At 42.7% G+C, this 17,313-nt stretch overlaps 1 protein-coding gene across 1 annotated transcript in view; it reads left to right on the forward strand.

Annotated features, from left to right (window-relative positions):
• Positions 1-2,739: 2,739 nt before the first annotated feature.
• Positions 2,740-17,313, forward strand: part of dkk2 (dickkopf WNT signaling pathway inhibitor 2) — a 37,073-nt gene continuing 22,499 nt past the window's right edge. Inside the window, exon 1 of the mRNA XM_063045093.1 lies at positions 2,740-3,150. Within this exon, the coding sequence (XP_062901163.1) occupies positions 2,956-3,150 (195 nt within the window). The 5' untranslated portion in view covers positions 2,740-2,955. The remainder of the gene's footprint in view (positions 3,151-17,313) is intronic.

Consider the following 17,313-nt stretch of genomic DNA (forward strand, 5'->3'; position numbering starts at 1 on the left):
GTGAAGCTGGGAGGTGAGAGTTAGAAAAGGTAGAGTGCTGGAGAAAAAGCCATCTGACAGGAGAAGAGAGTCCACCGTGGGAGAAGGAGGAGGGGCACTGGGGGGAGGTGATAGGCAGAAAAGAAGAGGAGAAAGGTAAGAGGGGAGCCAAAGTGGGGAATTGAAGAAGAGGGAAGGGGCTGGGAGAAAAAATTACTGGAAGCTAGAGAAATCAGTGTTCATGCCAACAGGGTGGAGGCTAACCAGGCAGAATATAGAGTAAATTGGTAAATGTTGTTTGCACACCTTCCATACAGATCATTACAACAGTGTATTGAAGCAGAACAAAGGAAGACAATAACAGAATGTGGAATGAAGTGTTGGAGTTGTAGAGAAAGTGAACTGCAGGTACAATACACAATAAGATGCAAAGTCCATTGTGAGCTTATCATGCCAGGGGTCTGTTCAAAAGTCTTCCAACAGCTGGATAGCCTGATGGTACATGCTTGCATGTTTGTACTTCTTCTGCCTGATGAGGAGGGGAAAGGGGGGAGGCGGGGAAGGGGGAGGTGGGGGAGGGGGTTAAGGGGGAGAGAGGGGGCGAGAGGGGCGGGAGAACACCCGATCATGCTGGAATTACCACAAAGGTCACACTGACAAGCTTTGACAGCAACCTAAGGAGGTAGGGATGGGGCAGAACTTTGCAAAGTTGACTATGATTTTAACACCTTTTTCAGATGTCCCTAACATTTAAAGACATTCAAAAACTGTTAAAACTGAACTAAACGGCTCAAATATCTGTAATTTAATTTTCAAAACTGTTAACACACAGAAAACAATTTAGACAACTTATTATGCGAAGTTAAATGATTTTAACAATATTTTTAAAACAATTCAAAGGGTAATACCTCAGACCCTGCAGCGTGCAGTCAGGATCACGGGGGATAACTCCCTCGGTAAATGGAACGGCAGTCGACATTTGATCATTGGTTTAACGAGGTAATGAGCTCAGGCAGGCGAATGAGGATGGTGATGTAGGAGAACTAGTTGATATTTGTTTTCAAGAAAGAATCAAAATCAGGTTTAATATCGCCGGCATATGCCGTGAAATTTGTTGCCTTTGTGGCAGCAGAATAACACAAAGCATGATCATAGAGAAATATGTGTGTGCGCGCGCGCGCAGTAAGTGTAAGTTAAATTAAATAGTGCAGAAACGGAAATGAAAAGAAGTAGCGAGGTAGCGTACATGGGTTCAATGTCCATTCAGAAATATGCCGGTAGAGGGGAAAAAGCTGTTCCTAAAACGTTAACAGTGTGGCTTCAGGCTCCTGTATCTCCTTCGAAATGGTAGCAATGAGAACAAGGCATGATGATGGTCTTGTCTTATGATCTGGGTGACGGGGGTCCTTAATGATGGACGCGGCCCTTTCGAGGAAGATGTCCTGGGTGCTATGCTAGTGCCCATGGTGGAGCAGGCGAAGCTTACAACTCTCTGCAGCTTAGGGCACAGGGCATTATTGGTGCAATGAAGGTGACGAGAATGTTCGTAGTGAAACTGACTTACGGATTGTCAAGAGAGGAAGGAGAGACTTTTGTAAGGCAAGGACAGGCTTGTGGATCCTGAAAAGGAGATAGAAGTGCGTGATTTGAGATCTCTAAGGATGAACAATCACCAGAGGAAATGAGGTCAGTGATTGCCAAGGGCCATGGTTTTATGTTCGTGGTCCTAGCTCCATTCGGTAACCCAGAAGATAAAATCACGGTCACATTCCAACTAATTTCCTCTTATTGACAAAGGTTAACGTTGGTACCTTACTGCTACGAGCACTGACATCATTCGCCCTGCAACAGTTACCCATATTTTTGTTCTTCTCGTAAGGAATGCAGTTAGCCATGTCTGGAGGGACGATTTGCCACACGTAGCCCGTGTATGGACAATACTGGTTGACCGTCAGATTCTCCGTTCTACGCAAAACCGGTAGCAAAGATCTAGCAACAGAGCGAGAGAGATCGCTCTTGAAGCGAACTATGGAGAGCGTAACCCCTCCTTTGTCCCTCCGATTTTAACTTACCTGCAAAATGCCTCTTGCACTTTACTATTAACCCTTCTCCCACCTTCATGTAGGGGAACGGTGAAGGGAAGAGGAAGGTTTCTCTAGCGTCTGGGAATCGTAAATTCATGGGTCAGAGGGTGAGTAGTGAGTCGGTCGAGGCGGTGTTGTCGGTAGAACAGATCAGACAAACTGATTTCTCCTCGCCGGTCAAATACGGTCACCTCTTCGTCTAGCTGTTGATAATCAGGAGGCTGCCATCTCGAATGCCTCCGAAAACAAAAATCCGCGGTGCGATCCGCAAGTGGTCAGTTTCATCCCCGCGCACAGCAGCGCTTGTTCTCCTGGAGTGTGTGAAAATGGGGCAATGAATCGTTGAGGGAGGGGGGAGCAGAATTGGAGGGTCTGACCCACACTTGCCCGTACAACATGCCCCTCCCACCCCTTTACACCCTTCTCGGCTCTCCCACAGGAATCCCTTTATTATCACGCCGTTAGTTTGAATCTTTGGAGATGATCGCTCAAGGATGAGGAGGGAGGGAGTTTTGTAGTGGCGGCAGTGGTGGAAAGGGGAGGGAGACCCGCCTGTATCGTATCCGACCCCCCTTACGCCGCCCGTCATCTCCTGCATGGAAGGGCGGAGGAGGGTCTATAAATAGAGGGGTAGAGAGCTCGAGGGGCGCAGACAGCAATCTGCGGCTTCAAACAGAGCAATTACAGGCGACCTAATTCCAAGACTTTATCATTGCAGATTATTACCGATAAATCGATTCCATTGGGATAACCAGACGCCGTGTTGTCGAGCCTAACCGTGTTCTATTTAGTTAGATCTCTGTTAAAGTGCTGTCATTTGGAGAATTATTAATGTGAGTCGCTGGCTCTCACACAGACTTCACCTCTCTCGCTCTCTACAAGACTTTTGGCCATGTCTCCTTCTGGTTGGTTCCTTCTCTGGACCGCGCTGCTCATATTCGGGGTCCAAAGGACTGACAGCGGCAGATCCAAGGTCAATTCCATCAAGACTCCCGTCAGTGGGCAGTCTCCGGACCAACTGCCCGTCAACAGATCCACCGCGATTCCGCAGGCGAAGGTTAATAAGAAAAGTGCCGCCGGGAGCCAGGTGAGTGAGCTCATCTTGTGCACCGTGGGCTGGCCAGGCAGCGACGAGCTGTGGGTAAGGTAGGGATTAATTTTTAGAGGGTGAGCGGGTGTTCAGCTGAGATAGGGTCTCGATGGCCCACAAATTGAGTTTGATAAACTGTCGGGATTGGGCTGAGACACTTCACCCTCACGCAGCCATCCTTGTTATCTCCAGTCTTTGCTCTGTGCAGTGGTTAGGGAAAGACGACGGCCGGCGGAGTTAATAGGGGATACAGCGAGAGAAAGAGGCAGAGAGCGGAGAGACATTGATGAGTGAAAGAGAGAGAGGGAGAGAGTGAGGAGGGAGAGGGGAGGGTGAGAGAGGGGGAGAGGAAGTGGGAGAGGGAGGGGAGAGGGAGAGGGATACAAAGATAAAGATAAAAGAGTGCGAAGGTCCCATTTCCCACCAGAACGAGTTTTCTTGTGAATCTACCTACTGGTGCGTCTGTAACCCACGGTGGGTCGGTGGAATCTTTAGAAAGACCAGACTGACGACTGTCTGGACTTTGAACGATTTACTCTGTTCTTGGAACGGGTCGGCTGACTAGAGTTCTGATGGATGCAAGGGATGACACGGAGATAGAAATGGATTTTCATCCGATGGCAAGTCCGAAGAGGTGGGGGGAAGGTTTAAGTAGAGAAAGTTTTGGCAGAAAGCGGGCGAAGTTAAGGATTGAATGCACCGCAAACTAATAGTTTAAACGGAGAACATCAAGGCGGAGTAGCCGGCAGGCACACGCCAGTACCTTTGGCGGGTCTCCACTTCTGAGTCAATCACTTTAAACTTACGGAGTCAAACGGTATTTAATTCTCTTACTGCCGCCCACTGATAAAGTTAGAGCAATAAAAACGCCGACAAATTTCGAACGCCCTGCTGAGAACAATATAAGTCGAGCTCTTTAGAACCGTGAAGGAGGAATGAACTTCAGCCTTACTATTACTGACGTGGACCCGTTCGGTTGAATATCCCCTTTGCCAAGCTAACTGAAATAATTCTCTGTAAAGTCGCCGAAATATGATGTCTCTTTTATTAGTTTAATGTATTTGGTAAGCCACAATGAAATTTTCTTAAGAACTGGAAGATTTAGTATCAGAAGTGCAGAGTGCAGCGTGAGGTTAGAAATAGAGCTCCGGGTATATGATGGGGTGTGCATTTTCTTCAGCCAGAATAAGAAAGCATTAGTGGCGACACTTCAGGCTGCTCCCAGCACACCCTGGGTTTATTAGTTGCCAACGCAAACGACGCATTTCACTGTGTGGATGTACACGTGATAAATAAACTTGAATCTTGAATCATGAAAAGGTTACCTGGCGAATCCGTATCACTATTTAAATCATTTTAGTGTGAGAAGTTGGTAGCACTAACATCTGAGGCCAAGTGTGGTTCCGAATTCTTGATGTATGTGCTGAAGCTTTGGTGCCATACAGAGGAAATGCAACATTACTGCTCCTCAGTCAAACCTAAAGATCCCTCTGGAAAATTGGAGTTTGCCCCAATGCCTTAACTGGTAAATATCCCTCAGCCTGCATTAATAAAGAAGATCTTCTGCACCTGGAATCCTGCTGTGCAAAATGAGCCACATTTCCTGATTTGCAAATATTTGCTTCAGAATTTCTTTGTCAGCTGCAGCATGATTTTGGACAACTCCAGGCCATGAAACGTGCTACAGAAATTCAGCTAATCTAGCTCACCTACCACATTGCAAAATATACCAGACAGGGTCCATTCAATAAAGTGCAAACTCAGCAGACAGAGCCACCTATTCAGATTCTGCATTTTATAGCACCTTGTGGTAGCACAGCTATCAGGTAGTCACTGAGAGGATGGCGTAGTGGCAGCTATAGTATTCAATATGCATTTATATTATAGGATTAAACCACTGAGTGAATGGGAGAGAAAGAGCTTGTGTTTGAACCGCACATAGGTGCCCCAGTGAGTTGAAACACGGTCATTACAGGGAATATAACATCTGATTTTCAAACAAAGTGGTCCTATAAATTAGATTAGCCAAATAGGAGCATGGTAGCACAGTGGCCGGTCCGCACAACTCTTTACAGTATAGACGGCCCAGATACAATTACTGCCAATGCCTGTAAGGAGTTTTTAACGTTCTCCCAGTGACCGCGTGCGATTCCCTCTGGTGCTCTCATAGTCCATGGGCATACTGGTCAGCAGGTTAACTGGCCATTGTAAGTTGTTCCATGATTAAACTCGGATTAAATCAGGGGATTGCTGGGTGGCGTGGCTCAAAGGACCGTAAAGGCCTACTCTGCGCTGTATCTCAATAAAACAAAGTAAAATAATGTATATGTAGATGGTGGGTGAGGGATTTAATTTGATTATGGCACGGGGGGGGGTATCTGTTTTTCTTTGAATAAAGTCAGGTAATCTTCTCTTTGTACTTCCATGACATAAAACTCTGTTTTAACATCTCAGCCAAAAGGCAGAAAATACAGAATATCTCTAGAGTACAAGAAGACAAGAACTGAATTAAGAGAAAAGACAAGAAGTAATAGGCTGCTCAGGTTTGCCTTGCTGTTCAATAGCTAATTAATTCTGGCCTCAACTCCTGTGCCAGTTCCCCATAACATGCAATTCCTCAGTCTAATCTCTCTTAAATTTATCGAACATACTTGTGTGTTATCCTGTGTTATAACCTTAAAAATCAGGAGAAGCTGTTCAGTGAATAGTCTCCTGACTCAGAGAAGGCTGCCACCCTGAGCCAAGGCTGACACCTTGTGTCAAGAATTTAATCTGAATGCAGAACAATTATTTACAACATTGCGACTGCCCCCTTTCCATAGGGAATTCTTCCAAAGTGCAACAGAGGAGTTTAATCAAGCAACACAAAACCTGTCAAGCCCCATAGGTGAAATAATAAAGTGCCTGGCCAAACAAATGAGTTTTTACAAAGTGTCTTAATGGCAGAAAGAAAGAGGAAGAGGCAGAAAGGTATAGGAAATGGTCCAGAGATTGAAACCTTAGCCGCTGATGGCACAGCTGGCAATGGGCCACAGGTGAAGTAATGTTATCTGGGGTTAAGGAAGGAAGCATTGTGTGTAGATGTCTTGGAGAATTAACTAGGACCAGTAATACTCAGCAGCTTTTGCAGCACCTGTGGAAGAGGTCCTCCTTCTCTGCAACTTAAGACTAGTTAGATTTCTATTTTTCCCGCTTCTGGTGAAAAACTATCAAACTGAAACATAGATTCTGTTTCCTCTCCATTAGACTCTGCCTGAGTATTTCCAACTTTTTTTTGATTTTGTTTCATATTTTCTCTATCTGCAGAGTTTGCTTTGCAGTTATCTTGGGATAATATTGGGCTAGTGAAGAGCATAAGGATCGATTAGTAAGATCGTAGAGGGATATGAAGACAAGGTGAGAATCTTAGGAGTTACTTGAATGGGAGCCAGGTCAAAGGTGAAAGGAGATGGGTGAATGTGTTTGGTGTGAGGAGGGGTATCCAGAGCTAATTTTTTAATGACTGTAAGTTAAGGAAGGATGGAATGAAAGAAACCATTGGGATAGCCAACTGTAGAGGTGTGGATGAGGGTCAAAACCAGAGAGTTATACAGGATAGAAATGGGCTCTTTGGCCCATGATGGCCATTCAATTCATTTGCCCATCTACTCTAAACCCATTTGCCTGAATTAGGTTCCTATCCTTCTATGCATTGCCTATATACTGTAAGTGTCTGTTCGAATATCTTGTAATGGTAATAGTTGTACCTAATTTCATTGCCTTCACTGGGAACACATTCCAGATATCAACCACTTACAGTGAAATGGAGCACACCCCTCAGGTCCTCTTTAAAACTCTTCCCTCTCACTTTAAACCACTGCCCTTTTGAATTTACTACACCACCACTGGACAATGTCAGGCAGGGTGGAGTTGGGTAACGTTATGGAAGTAAAAATGGATGGTGTTGATTATCTTGACATGTGCATGTGCCCCAGAACTCATTATGAGATCAAGGATGGTGCCAATACTATAAACAGTGTGGCTGACTTTCAGACAGCTACCGATAATAGAGATGGTGTTGGTGGCTAAAGAATGGGGCGATGGGAAGAAAGGCTTTAGTATAAAGATGGAGGAAATCTCCACTCATGGAATAACAGTCTGGGTCATGGCGTATGGTGCAGACTCAGATTTGGGTGCCTATCAGTGTAAATATTGAAAGTGGTGCTTTGTTTTCTGGTAATGTTACTAACAGCAACATGTTATTGAAAAATGGTGAGAGAGATCCAAACAAGGTACTTAGGGGAGGATAGAAGGTATGAGAAGCAAAAAGTTAATCCAGGTGGTTATTACACTATAATCCATATCAATTAACAATAACATGCATTTAAAGTTGGCTTGGTTAGAAAGAATGTAGCAAATCAAAGGGAGCATCACTTAAGAGTTCTTAAAAGGTACCACTGGCTTTTAAGAGGAAGTTTACAGGGAAGAGAGGTATGGCAAGCCATGGGGGAAGATCACATTACCATGACTTTATGAACAAGTAGCAGACTGGCCTGTTTACATTGAAGTGACATGATTACAAAGTGAGTCAAATTTTACATTGAATGCCGAAGAAATTGGATCAAGCATAAAAATAAAATAAACAGGTCATACCACAATTTAAATAAGTTTTAACATCATCCGATCCGATCTACAACCTCAGTTCAAATTTTCTGGCACAGATCTTGATTCCTCTGTGGTCCAAAGTCTGTTTATATCAGCCATAAAAATAATCAATTCCTGAGTGGAAACTCCAAGCATTCATTATCCTCTGTCTGTCATCTCAGTCTTAATTGTGTGTCTATGTGTTCTGAAATTATGTCTCTTTGTTTAATATCCCCCCAACACAGAAAGCAACCTGTAAAACTTCCTCAAATATTTTGAGAATGATTACCTCTCCGTTTTCTCAATTTCGCTCTATCTTTCTTCATCAGTCATCTCTCCATCCCAATAATTAATCCTATAAAACATGTCCTTTCTCTGAGGCAAATATATTCTTCCTTAAACGAGAAAATAAAAAACAGTACTCAGTATTCCAGGTCTGATTTCCCCAAAGATCTGCTCAGTTGTAGGAAGGCTTCACCGCCATTGTACTCTAATCCTAAACTCGTTATTCCTTCTGCTTTGCATTAATTTTAAGTCATTGCACCGTACTGCTGCTGCAAAACAATAAATATCACATCACCTAAATCAATGGTAATAAATTTGATTCTGATTCTCTTGAAATGTAGTTTGAAGTACTACAATGTGATGGTAGGGCCACTTTTAAAATATGAAAGGAAAATATCTTATTTACTGATATATACACAAGGAAGTAATCTTATTTTAGCACATTGTTTTTCAGGATCATCATCATCAGCTGCCATGCCCAATTTGAGCTTTGACTGCCATGGCCCACACACTCCTGTTTCGGGTCAAGTAGATCAAATCATTGGTGTTCATTTCCAGTTCTCTGGCTGCTGTCTCCATCATCATTTGTCTTTGCCTTCCTCTTGTTTTCTTCCCTTCAATCTTTCCCATAATTACCGTGCATTCTAACTCCTCTTTCCTAATCACATGTCCAATGAAGTCACATTGCCTTTTCATGATCTCATACGTTATTTCTCTTTTTGTGCTTGCTCTGTTCATGACATCCTCGTTAGATATTCATTTTGTCCATGATATTCTTTGCATCCTCCTCAAAAACCACATCGCTGCTGCTTCAATTCGTTTCCTCGTATTACTAGATATTGTCCAACATTCTGAGCCATATAACATAACTGGATAAATGTAACATTTCAGTGCTCTGAGGCGGGTTGTCATGCCTAGTTTAGTATTAGTCAGTTTACTCTTCATTCTCATAAAGGTATCTTTTGCCATCCCTATTCTTCTTTTGATGTCCATGTTGCACCTGCCATCTGATGTCACCCAGCTTCCTAAGTAGCAAAATTCTGTACTTGTTTTATGTCTTCCCCGTTTATTCTCAGCCTGCAGATAGGATTCTCCTTCTTTTTGGATATCACCATACACTGTCTTTTTGCAATTGATAGATAGACCCATTTTTGCACTTTCTTCAACAACTATATCAATTAAGTTTTGTAGTTCTTCCTCAGTACTTGCAATTAACACAGTGTCATCTGCATATGATTGCATAAAAATTACAACACAGTCTCGTCGTACAACTGAGCTTGTTTACTGTCCACAGTACAGTACTCCTAATCCTGTGTTTCTGTTCCATGTTCATTGTTCTGCTTTATCATATTATGAGGCATAACATCTGTTTTAATTACTGTAAGTGATTCTACAGCCAAAAAACATATATTTATTTTGTTCTCTGTGTTAGATCGCTAACATTTAATCTTACAGTTATCTCCACCTCTCAATCACTAGCAGGAATCTATCTCTAAGCTGCCTAATATTAAGTATCTCCTAATCATCACTAGTGAAAAAAATCTGCATGTTTCAATGTCCTTCTTGTATGTCCACATTCTAGTAATGATGTACTGTGTAACTTCGCTATTATACAGTATGCAGTCATGACTAGTGATTGAAGGGTTAAAGTTGATTTTATTGTATCTACAAAACAATCCTGATATTTCGCAGCACACATCAACTCTGTTCCTTAATTAGATCTCACTTTACTGTGTTATTTATTTTGCTTAACCCAAAATATTTGACAGTTTATATTTTCTTGCATTGCACTTTACTCTTGAATTATTAGAATTCCGATGTGCCAAGTTTATAGCACGCACATGATAAAGAAAAAATATTGTAAATGTTTTTACGTATTGTTCTAGGGAATAGCATTTGCAAAGGGCTTTTGTCAATTATATAAGATATTTGGACCTTGATTTTGTTCTTCTCCTCGAAGACAGAGGAGAGAGAGTGAAAGGTAAAGCCACAACAGAAGAGTAATTCAGATGGGTCAGACTAGGAGAGCAACAGGCAAAGGAAAGGAACCATTTATGAGAGAAATAGGGAATAAACAGCAACAGTGAATGATTAAAAAGTATCTGGGATATTCACAGTTGCCAAATGCTTTGCTGAGAAAATGAAATGATATTTGTTTTACTCTGTGTACAAAAATAGCAAGACACAAAGAGACAGTCAGGTAACAAAACAAATGAGATTAAAGGCAATGCTTTCAAAACCTGTGTAAATGATATAATGTTGTGAGGGGGGGTTACCATCTAAGTTCCTAACTTTCAAAGCTGCATGGGTTGAAAAGTAAGGATTATGTAGCAACCAGGATACTATCGGTGAAGATTAATTTCACTGGAGTTGGAAAGCAGCATGTCCATAAGAGCTGGGATTCCCTGTAGCATTACTGTTCCACCATATTACTCCTTTCTGAAACACCCCGCATGATGCAATCTCAAAGCTGCAGATTAGAATCACTCTCATCACTTCTGGGGGTTGGTGGGTTTCATCTCCTGTTCATCAGTAATAACTTTCCTCCCCTATATCTGAACAGGTACAGACCTGTGGCAGGCAGGGCTTCAGCATGCTGGTGCACATAATGGTCTTGGCACTCCTCATGGATTCCAAATGCATTAACCTTCACTCTGCGAGGATGAGTAGTGTGCACACAGTTGCCCTTCCTGATCCAAGCACTGGATTCCCTCATTCTCATGTTGCATGAAATTTCTAAACTTCAGCATAACACCACATCCCAAGGAAGTCTTCCATTTCTCTCCTGAGGCACAGTTCTCAGGTACACCCACCCAGATGATCCATATTTAAGTAACAAACAATACGCTGGATGAACACCCATCTTTGACGGGAGTTCAGTGAGACCCTTTCTCAATGTTCCCCTTCTGTGATTTCACTTCTGCTGGATGAACATCATTTGTGGGATCATAGGGACTGATCCAGGCTTTCAAAACATCAATAATTCCTTTCTCCCCGTAGGCAATGCTCCACCTGCTCAGTTCCTGCAGCAGATTGCTTGTTGCTCCAGACTCCAGCATCTTCAGTACTTTATGTCTCCATCCTCTCTTTATGCCTGAGATTTGCAGACTTCTTGAGGAATCATAGCAAATGCATTCTCATCCTTATCTGGCATTCCCAGGCTGTCATTTGGATTCATAGAAACATAGAAACATAGAAAATAGGTGCAGGAGTAGGCCATTCGGCCCTTCGAGCCGGCACCACCATTTATTATGATCATGGCTGATTATCCAACTCAGAACCCCGCCCCAGCCTTCCCTCCATACCCCCTGACCCCCGTAGCCACAAGGGCCATATCTAACTCCCTCTTAAATATAGCCAATGAACTGGCCTCAACAGTTTCCTGTGGCAGAGAATTCCATAGATTCACCACTCTCTGTGTGAAGAAGTTTTTCCTAATCTCAGTCCTAAAAGGCTTCCCCTCTATCCTCAAACTGTGGCCCCTCGTTCTGGACTTCCCCAACATCGGGAACAATCTTCCTGCATCTAGCCTGTCCAATCCCTTTAGGATTTTATACGTTTCAATCAGATCCCCCCTCAATCTTCTAAATTCCAACGAGTACAAGCCCAGTACATCCAGTCTTTCTTCATATGAAAGTCCTGCCATCCCAGGAATCAATCTGGTGAACCTTCTTTGTACTCCCTCTATGGCAAGGATGTCTTTCCTCAGATTAGGGGACCAAAACTGCACACAATACTCCAGGTGTGCTCTCACCAAGGCCTTGTACAACTGCAGTAGTACCTCCCTGCTCCTGTACTCGAATCCTCTCGCTATAAATGCCAGCATACCATTCGCCTTTTTCACCACCTGCTGTACCTGCATGCCCACTTTCAATGACTGGTGTATAATGACACCCAGGTCTTGTTGCACCTCCCCTTTTCCTAATCAGCCACCATTCAGATAATAATCTGCTTTCCTATTTTTGCCACCAAAGTGGATAACTTCACATTTATCCACATTAGAATAGTGTAAGGGTAGGGTTGATTTTATTCTTTTTTTTGTATAAATATCTGTCAAATGTTGAGTTTTCTTCTTCTATTTTGATTGAGGTATATTACAGAATGAATGCTGATATAAGATTGAAGATAGGATTTGCTATTTACATCATGGCTACTTCACACTGAAAGCCACTTTATAGCAACAGGAGAGGCCATTATGCTTAATGCTCAATTACTTGTATCAGACTGAAGCAAAACGTATTGCCCAAAGATGTTATACATGCAACATACATTGCATTTCAAAGAAAAGCAAATTTGGCATTCAGAGTTGAGCTCCAATTTCAACAACACAAGCTGAATTCGATAAAAGAATCCACAACTTCCAAAAACCGTTTCACCAAAGTCCTCCAATTAATTTGAAACTTTTTTTTCACCCGGGGAATGGTACACTATCAACATTTACAGTACTGTGCAAAAGTCGTAACCGCACACACATATATACCTGTAGCTAGGGTGCCTAAAACTTTGCACAGTACTGTATTTGTCATCGTTGAACAGAGAGCAAGTTTTGTAAATCTGGCAAGCGCAATGGATGTTGGGAATGGCGAGGGTTGGAGTACCACAGGAGAGGTGTAGGACAGGTAGCAGAGAAGGATTGCCGGGGCGGGGGATGGCGCGGGTGCAGACACACCCAGCCCTGGGAGAGCAAGCAAGGACATTTGATTCCAAACACTTTGCTTATTGATCATTACAAGTGATGGGTTTCACAAGCATTGTTAGATCTATAATTGTGCAAGATAGTGGGAAGTATTCCAACATGCACCTAACTTGTGGTTTATAGATTATAGAAAAGAACTGAGGTGTCAGGAGATATCACTCCCTGCAAGATATATAGCCTCCATCCTGTCTTGTAACCGTAGTATTTACATGGACTATCCAAGTGAGTTTCTGGTCAACAATGACCCACAGGAAATTGATGGTGGAGGACTTGCTGATGGTAATATATTAAATGATATATAGACTCTCTATTGTTGGAGATGGTCAGTGCCTGGCACTTTTGTGGCCTAGATGTTACTTGCCAGTTGTCAGCCCTTACTTGAGGGTTGTTTAGAATTTGCTACATGTAGACATGGGCTGCATTATTTGCTGAGGAGTTGAGAATAGAGTTGAGCAGTCATCAGCAAACATTTCTACATCTGACATTGCAGGAGAAGGAAGATAATTGATGAAACAGATCAAGATAGATGGATCTAGGACACCACCGTGAGGAAGTCCATCGGTGGTGCCCTGGAGTTAGGATAATTGATTTCCACTGACCACACCACCTTCCTTTCTGCAATGTATGACTTCAGCTACTGGAGTGTTTTCTCTTTGATGCCCGTTGACTTCAGTATTGCTGGGTATCCTGATGCCAAATATCAAATGCTGTCTTGATGGCAAAGACAGTCACTCATCTTGCCGCTAAGATCCAATTTCAGACTATATGGGGGAGATCTTCAATGGAATTTTTATATCTCTACTTACTTGGGAGATGGACACAAAGTCTATAGTTGTGGGGCAAAGCAGTAGTGAAGTCATGGACTGTGTACAGATCAGAGAGGAGGAAGTGTTTGCTGTCTTGAGGCATGTTATGGTGGATAAATACCCATGCCCTGACAGGGTGTTCCCTGGGACTCTAAGGGAGGCTGGGGCTCTAGCAGAGATATTTAAAGTGTCCCTGGCCACAGGTGAAGTGCTAGAGGATTGGAGTAAAGCTAATGTTATTCCATTGTTTAATAAAGGTTCTAAGAATAAGACAGGAGATTATAGGCCAGTAATCTGACATCAGTAGTGGGTATTCCAATGGACCAGATATATACAAATTTAGATAGACAGGGATTGATTAGGGATAGTGAACATGGCTTTGTGTGTGGTAGGTTACGTCTAACCAATCTTATGGAGCTGTTCGAGGAAGCTACCTAGAAATTTCATGAAGGCTAGGCAGTGGATGTTGTCTACATGGACTACAGCAAGGTCTTTGATAAGGTCCTGCGTGGGAAGTTGACCAAGAAGTTTCAATCACTTGGCATTCAAGATGAGGTGGTAAATTGAATCAGACATTGGCTTCGCGGGAGAAACTAAAGAGTGATAGTGGTTGCTTCTCTGACTGGAGACCTGTGACTAGTGGTGTACAGCAGGGGTTGGTGCTGGCTCCTTTGTTTGCCATCTAATGTGGTAAACTGGATCAGCAAATTTGTAGGTGACACCAGGTTTGGGAATGTAGTGGACAGGGAAGAAGACTATCAAAGCTTGCAGTGGAATCTGGACAAGCTGGAAAACTAGCAGATGGAATTTAATGCAGACGAGTGTGAGGTGTTGCAGTTTGGAAGAACAAACCAGGGTAGGACTTATACAGGGTCACTGAGGAGTGTGGTAGGACAGAGATATCTGGGAATACAGATCCATTCTGTCTTGAATGTGCCATCACAGTTAGAGACGAGGGATGATTGATAAATACCTGGGATATCTGGGAATACAGATCCATTCTTTCTTGAACGTGTCATCATAGTTAGAGACGAGGGGTGATTGATAAGTACCTGGCCTAAGGTAGAAGGAGTCAATTTTAGAAAACCTAGCACATTTATTTTTCCTACATTTACACTCTTAGTCCAGCAGTCGTGGAGCATACGGATCCCTTCTTTGTAGAAGTCAGTGTCTTGAACCTCCAGAAGTGGTCCACAGCAGGGGTGATTGCTAAGTTTGTGGCCTGTGGTAGAAGGAGATGAGTTATTAACTTCAAACTTTCTGCATTATCACTCAAATAGTTGAACTGCACATGCATATAACGAGAGTGGTATAACTCATCTCTTTCTACCTTAGGCCATGAACTTATCAATCACCCCTGCTGTGGACCACCTGGAGGTCCAAGACACTCTCGTTACATGCACGTGCAGTTCAATTCTTTGAGTGATAATGCAGAAAGTTTGAAGTTAATAACTTATCTCCTTCTACCTTAGGCCACGAACTTATCAATCACCCCTGGGGTGGACCACTTCTACAAAGAAGGGATCCGTATGCTTCATGACCACTGGACTAAGTGTGTACATGTAGGAGGGGCTATGTTGAAAAATAAATGTGCTAGGTTTTCTAAAATTGATTCCTTTTACCTTAGGCCACAAACTTATCAGTCACCCCTCGTAGGTTTGTAAAGAAAGCTTTTGGCACATTGGCCTTCATAAATCAAAGTATGAGAACAATTCCTGTTTACCCTGTATATCTCAGACTTTAGGTACAACACTGAGTCATGTCATCTGCAGAAACTCTCTGATGATTCAGCAATAATTGGGTGTATAAAGGGAGAATGGAAGATGAATACAGGCCCTGGTGAATGACTTTGCCAAATGGTGCAAGTTGAATTATCTGCAACTCATCATCAGTAAGGCAAAGGAGATGGGGATGGACCTTAGGAAGACTAAGCCTGTATTACTCCCTGTTACTGTTGATGGTGAGGAAGTGGATGTGGTGAGGACCTACAAGTACCTGGGGGTGCACCTGGATGACAGACTTGAGTAGAGCACCAATACAGAGGCTGTGTACAAGAAGGTCCAGAGTCATCTCTACTTCCTGAGGAGACTGAGGTCTTTTGGAGTATACAGGCATTTATTTCACATGTTCTGACAGTCTGTTGTTGCCAGTGTAATCTTATAAGCAGTAGTGTGCTGAGGCAATGGCATCAACATGGGTGATGCCAACAGGCTCAATAAACTGATTAGAAAGTCTGGCTTCGTTATAGAAGTCAAACTGGACACACTGGATGCCGTGGTAGAACAAAGGACCCTTACAGAAAATCCTGGCAATTCTGGACAATGTTTCCCACCCTCTGCATACTACCTTGGCTGAACAGAGGAGCACTTTTAGTAACAGATTAAGACTATTGTGCCACTCCAAAGAGCGCTACATGATGTCACTCTTGCCCTTGGCCATTAGGCTCTATAATGAGTCAATGTATAGCCAGGGAAGTGATGACTGCCTCCTGTTAGACTGTCTGTGGTGACTTTTTTTTATTCTTTCTACTTCTCTTCTAACATTTACAGTATATCTGTGCACTTGTAATGCTACTGTGACACTGTAATTTCCTTTGGGATCAATAAAGTAACTATCTATCTATCAATCTATCTACAGGATTTGGGATGTTATGCTGAAGTTGTATAAGGCGTTGTTGAGGCCTAAGTTGGAGTATTGTGTGCAGTTTTGGTCACCCACCTACAGGAAAGATGTCAATAAGATTGGAAGAGTGCAGAGAAAATTTACAAGGATGTTGCCGGGTCTTGAGGACCTGAGGTATAGGGAAAGGTTTGGAATTTATTCACTAAAGCATCAAAAAATGAGAAGAGGTTTGATAGAAGTATACAAAATTATGAGGGGTATAGATAGGGTAAATTCAAGCAAGCTTTTTCCACTGAAGTTCAGGGAGGCTAGACTAGAACTAGACGTCATGAGTTAAGGGTTGAAAGTGAAACATTTAAAGGGCATGTGAGAGGAAATTGCTTCACAGAGGGTGGTGAGAGGGTGGAATGAGCAGCCAGCAGAAGTAGTGGATGTGGGTTTGATTTCAGCATTTAAGAGAAATTTCGATAGGCACATGGATGGGAGGGGTATGGAGGGTTATGGTCTAGGTGTGGATCAATGTGACTCGGCATGGACTAGATGGGCCAAAGGGCTTGTTTCTGTGCTGCAGTCTTCTATGACTCCATGAGAGGTTACACAAACAACTAATTTATTCTCTGGAATTAAGTGATGATCTGATTAAAATTTTCCAAGATATTTAGCTGAACTGATAGAGTAAAGAAACATTTTATATATTTGGCACTGGATTCGTAAGCCTGAAGTAAAAAAAATAATAGATGCGTATCTTTTATGACTGAATTTTGGAAGCATTTCTACACTTGATAAGTGTTAGAAGTTTGGAACAGTTGCTGTTGAGGAGTCAGCCTGAGTTTGGTACGTTTTGATCATCAATTGATTGAATAAGATGGATATAGGAAGGTGACAGACCGGCCAACACCCCACTGAATGACACCAAGGGCTATGAATGGCCTCTTCTTGTTCCAATATTTCTATAATTCACATCTATTGTTGCAGATTGTATTTTTTCTACATTTTTAGTAGACTTGAAGAAGCAAAAGTGATTAAAGTATGGAAGGTTTCCTTTGACCCACTGAGTGCATATGGGACTCTTTGTGTGACCATCTATTATGCCACATATCCCTACTCTTTTCCCATAGCCCCTGAAAT

The sequence above is a fragment of the Mobula hypostoma genome, chromosome 4 (genome assembly GCF_963921235.1).
Source record: "Mobula hypostoma chromosome 4, sMobHyp1.1, whole genome shotgun sequence".
In the NCBI taxonomy this organism is placed as follows: Eukaryota; Metazoa; Chordata; class Chondrichthyes; order Myliobatiformes; family Myliobatidae; genus Mobula; species Mobula hypostoma.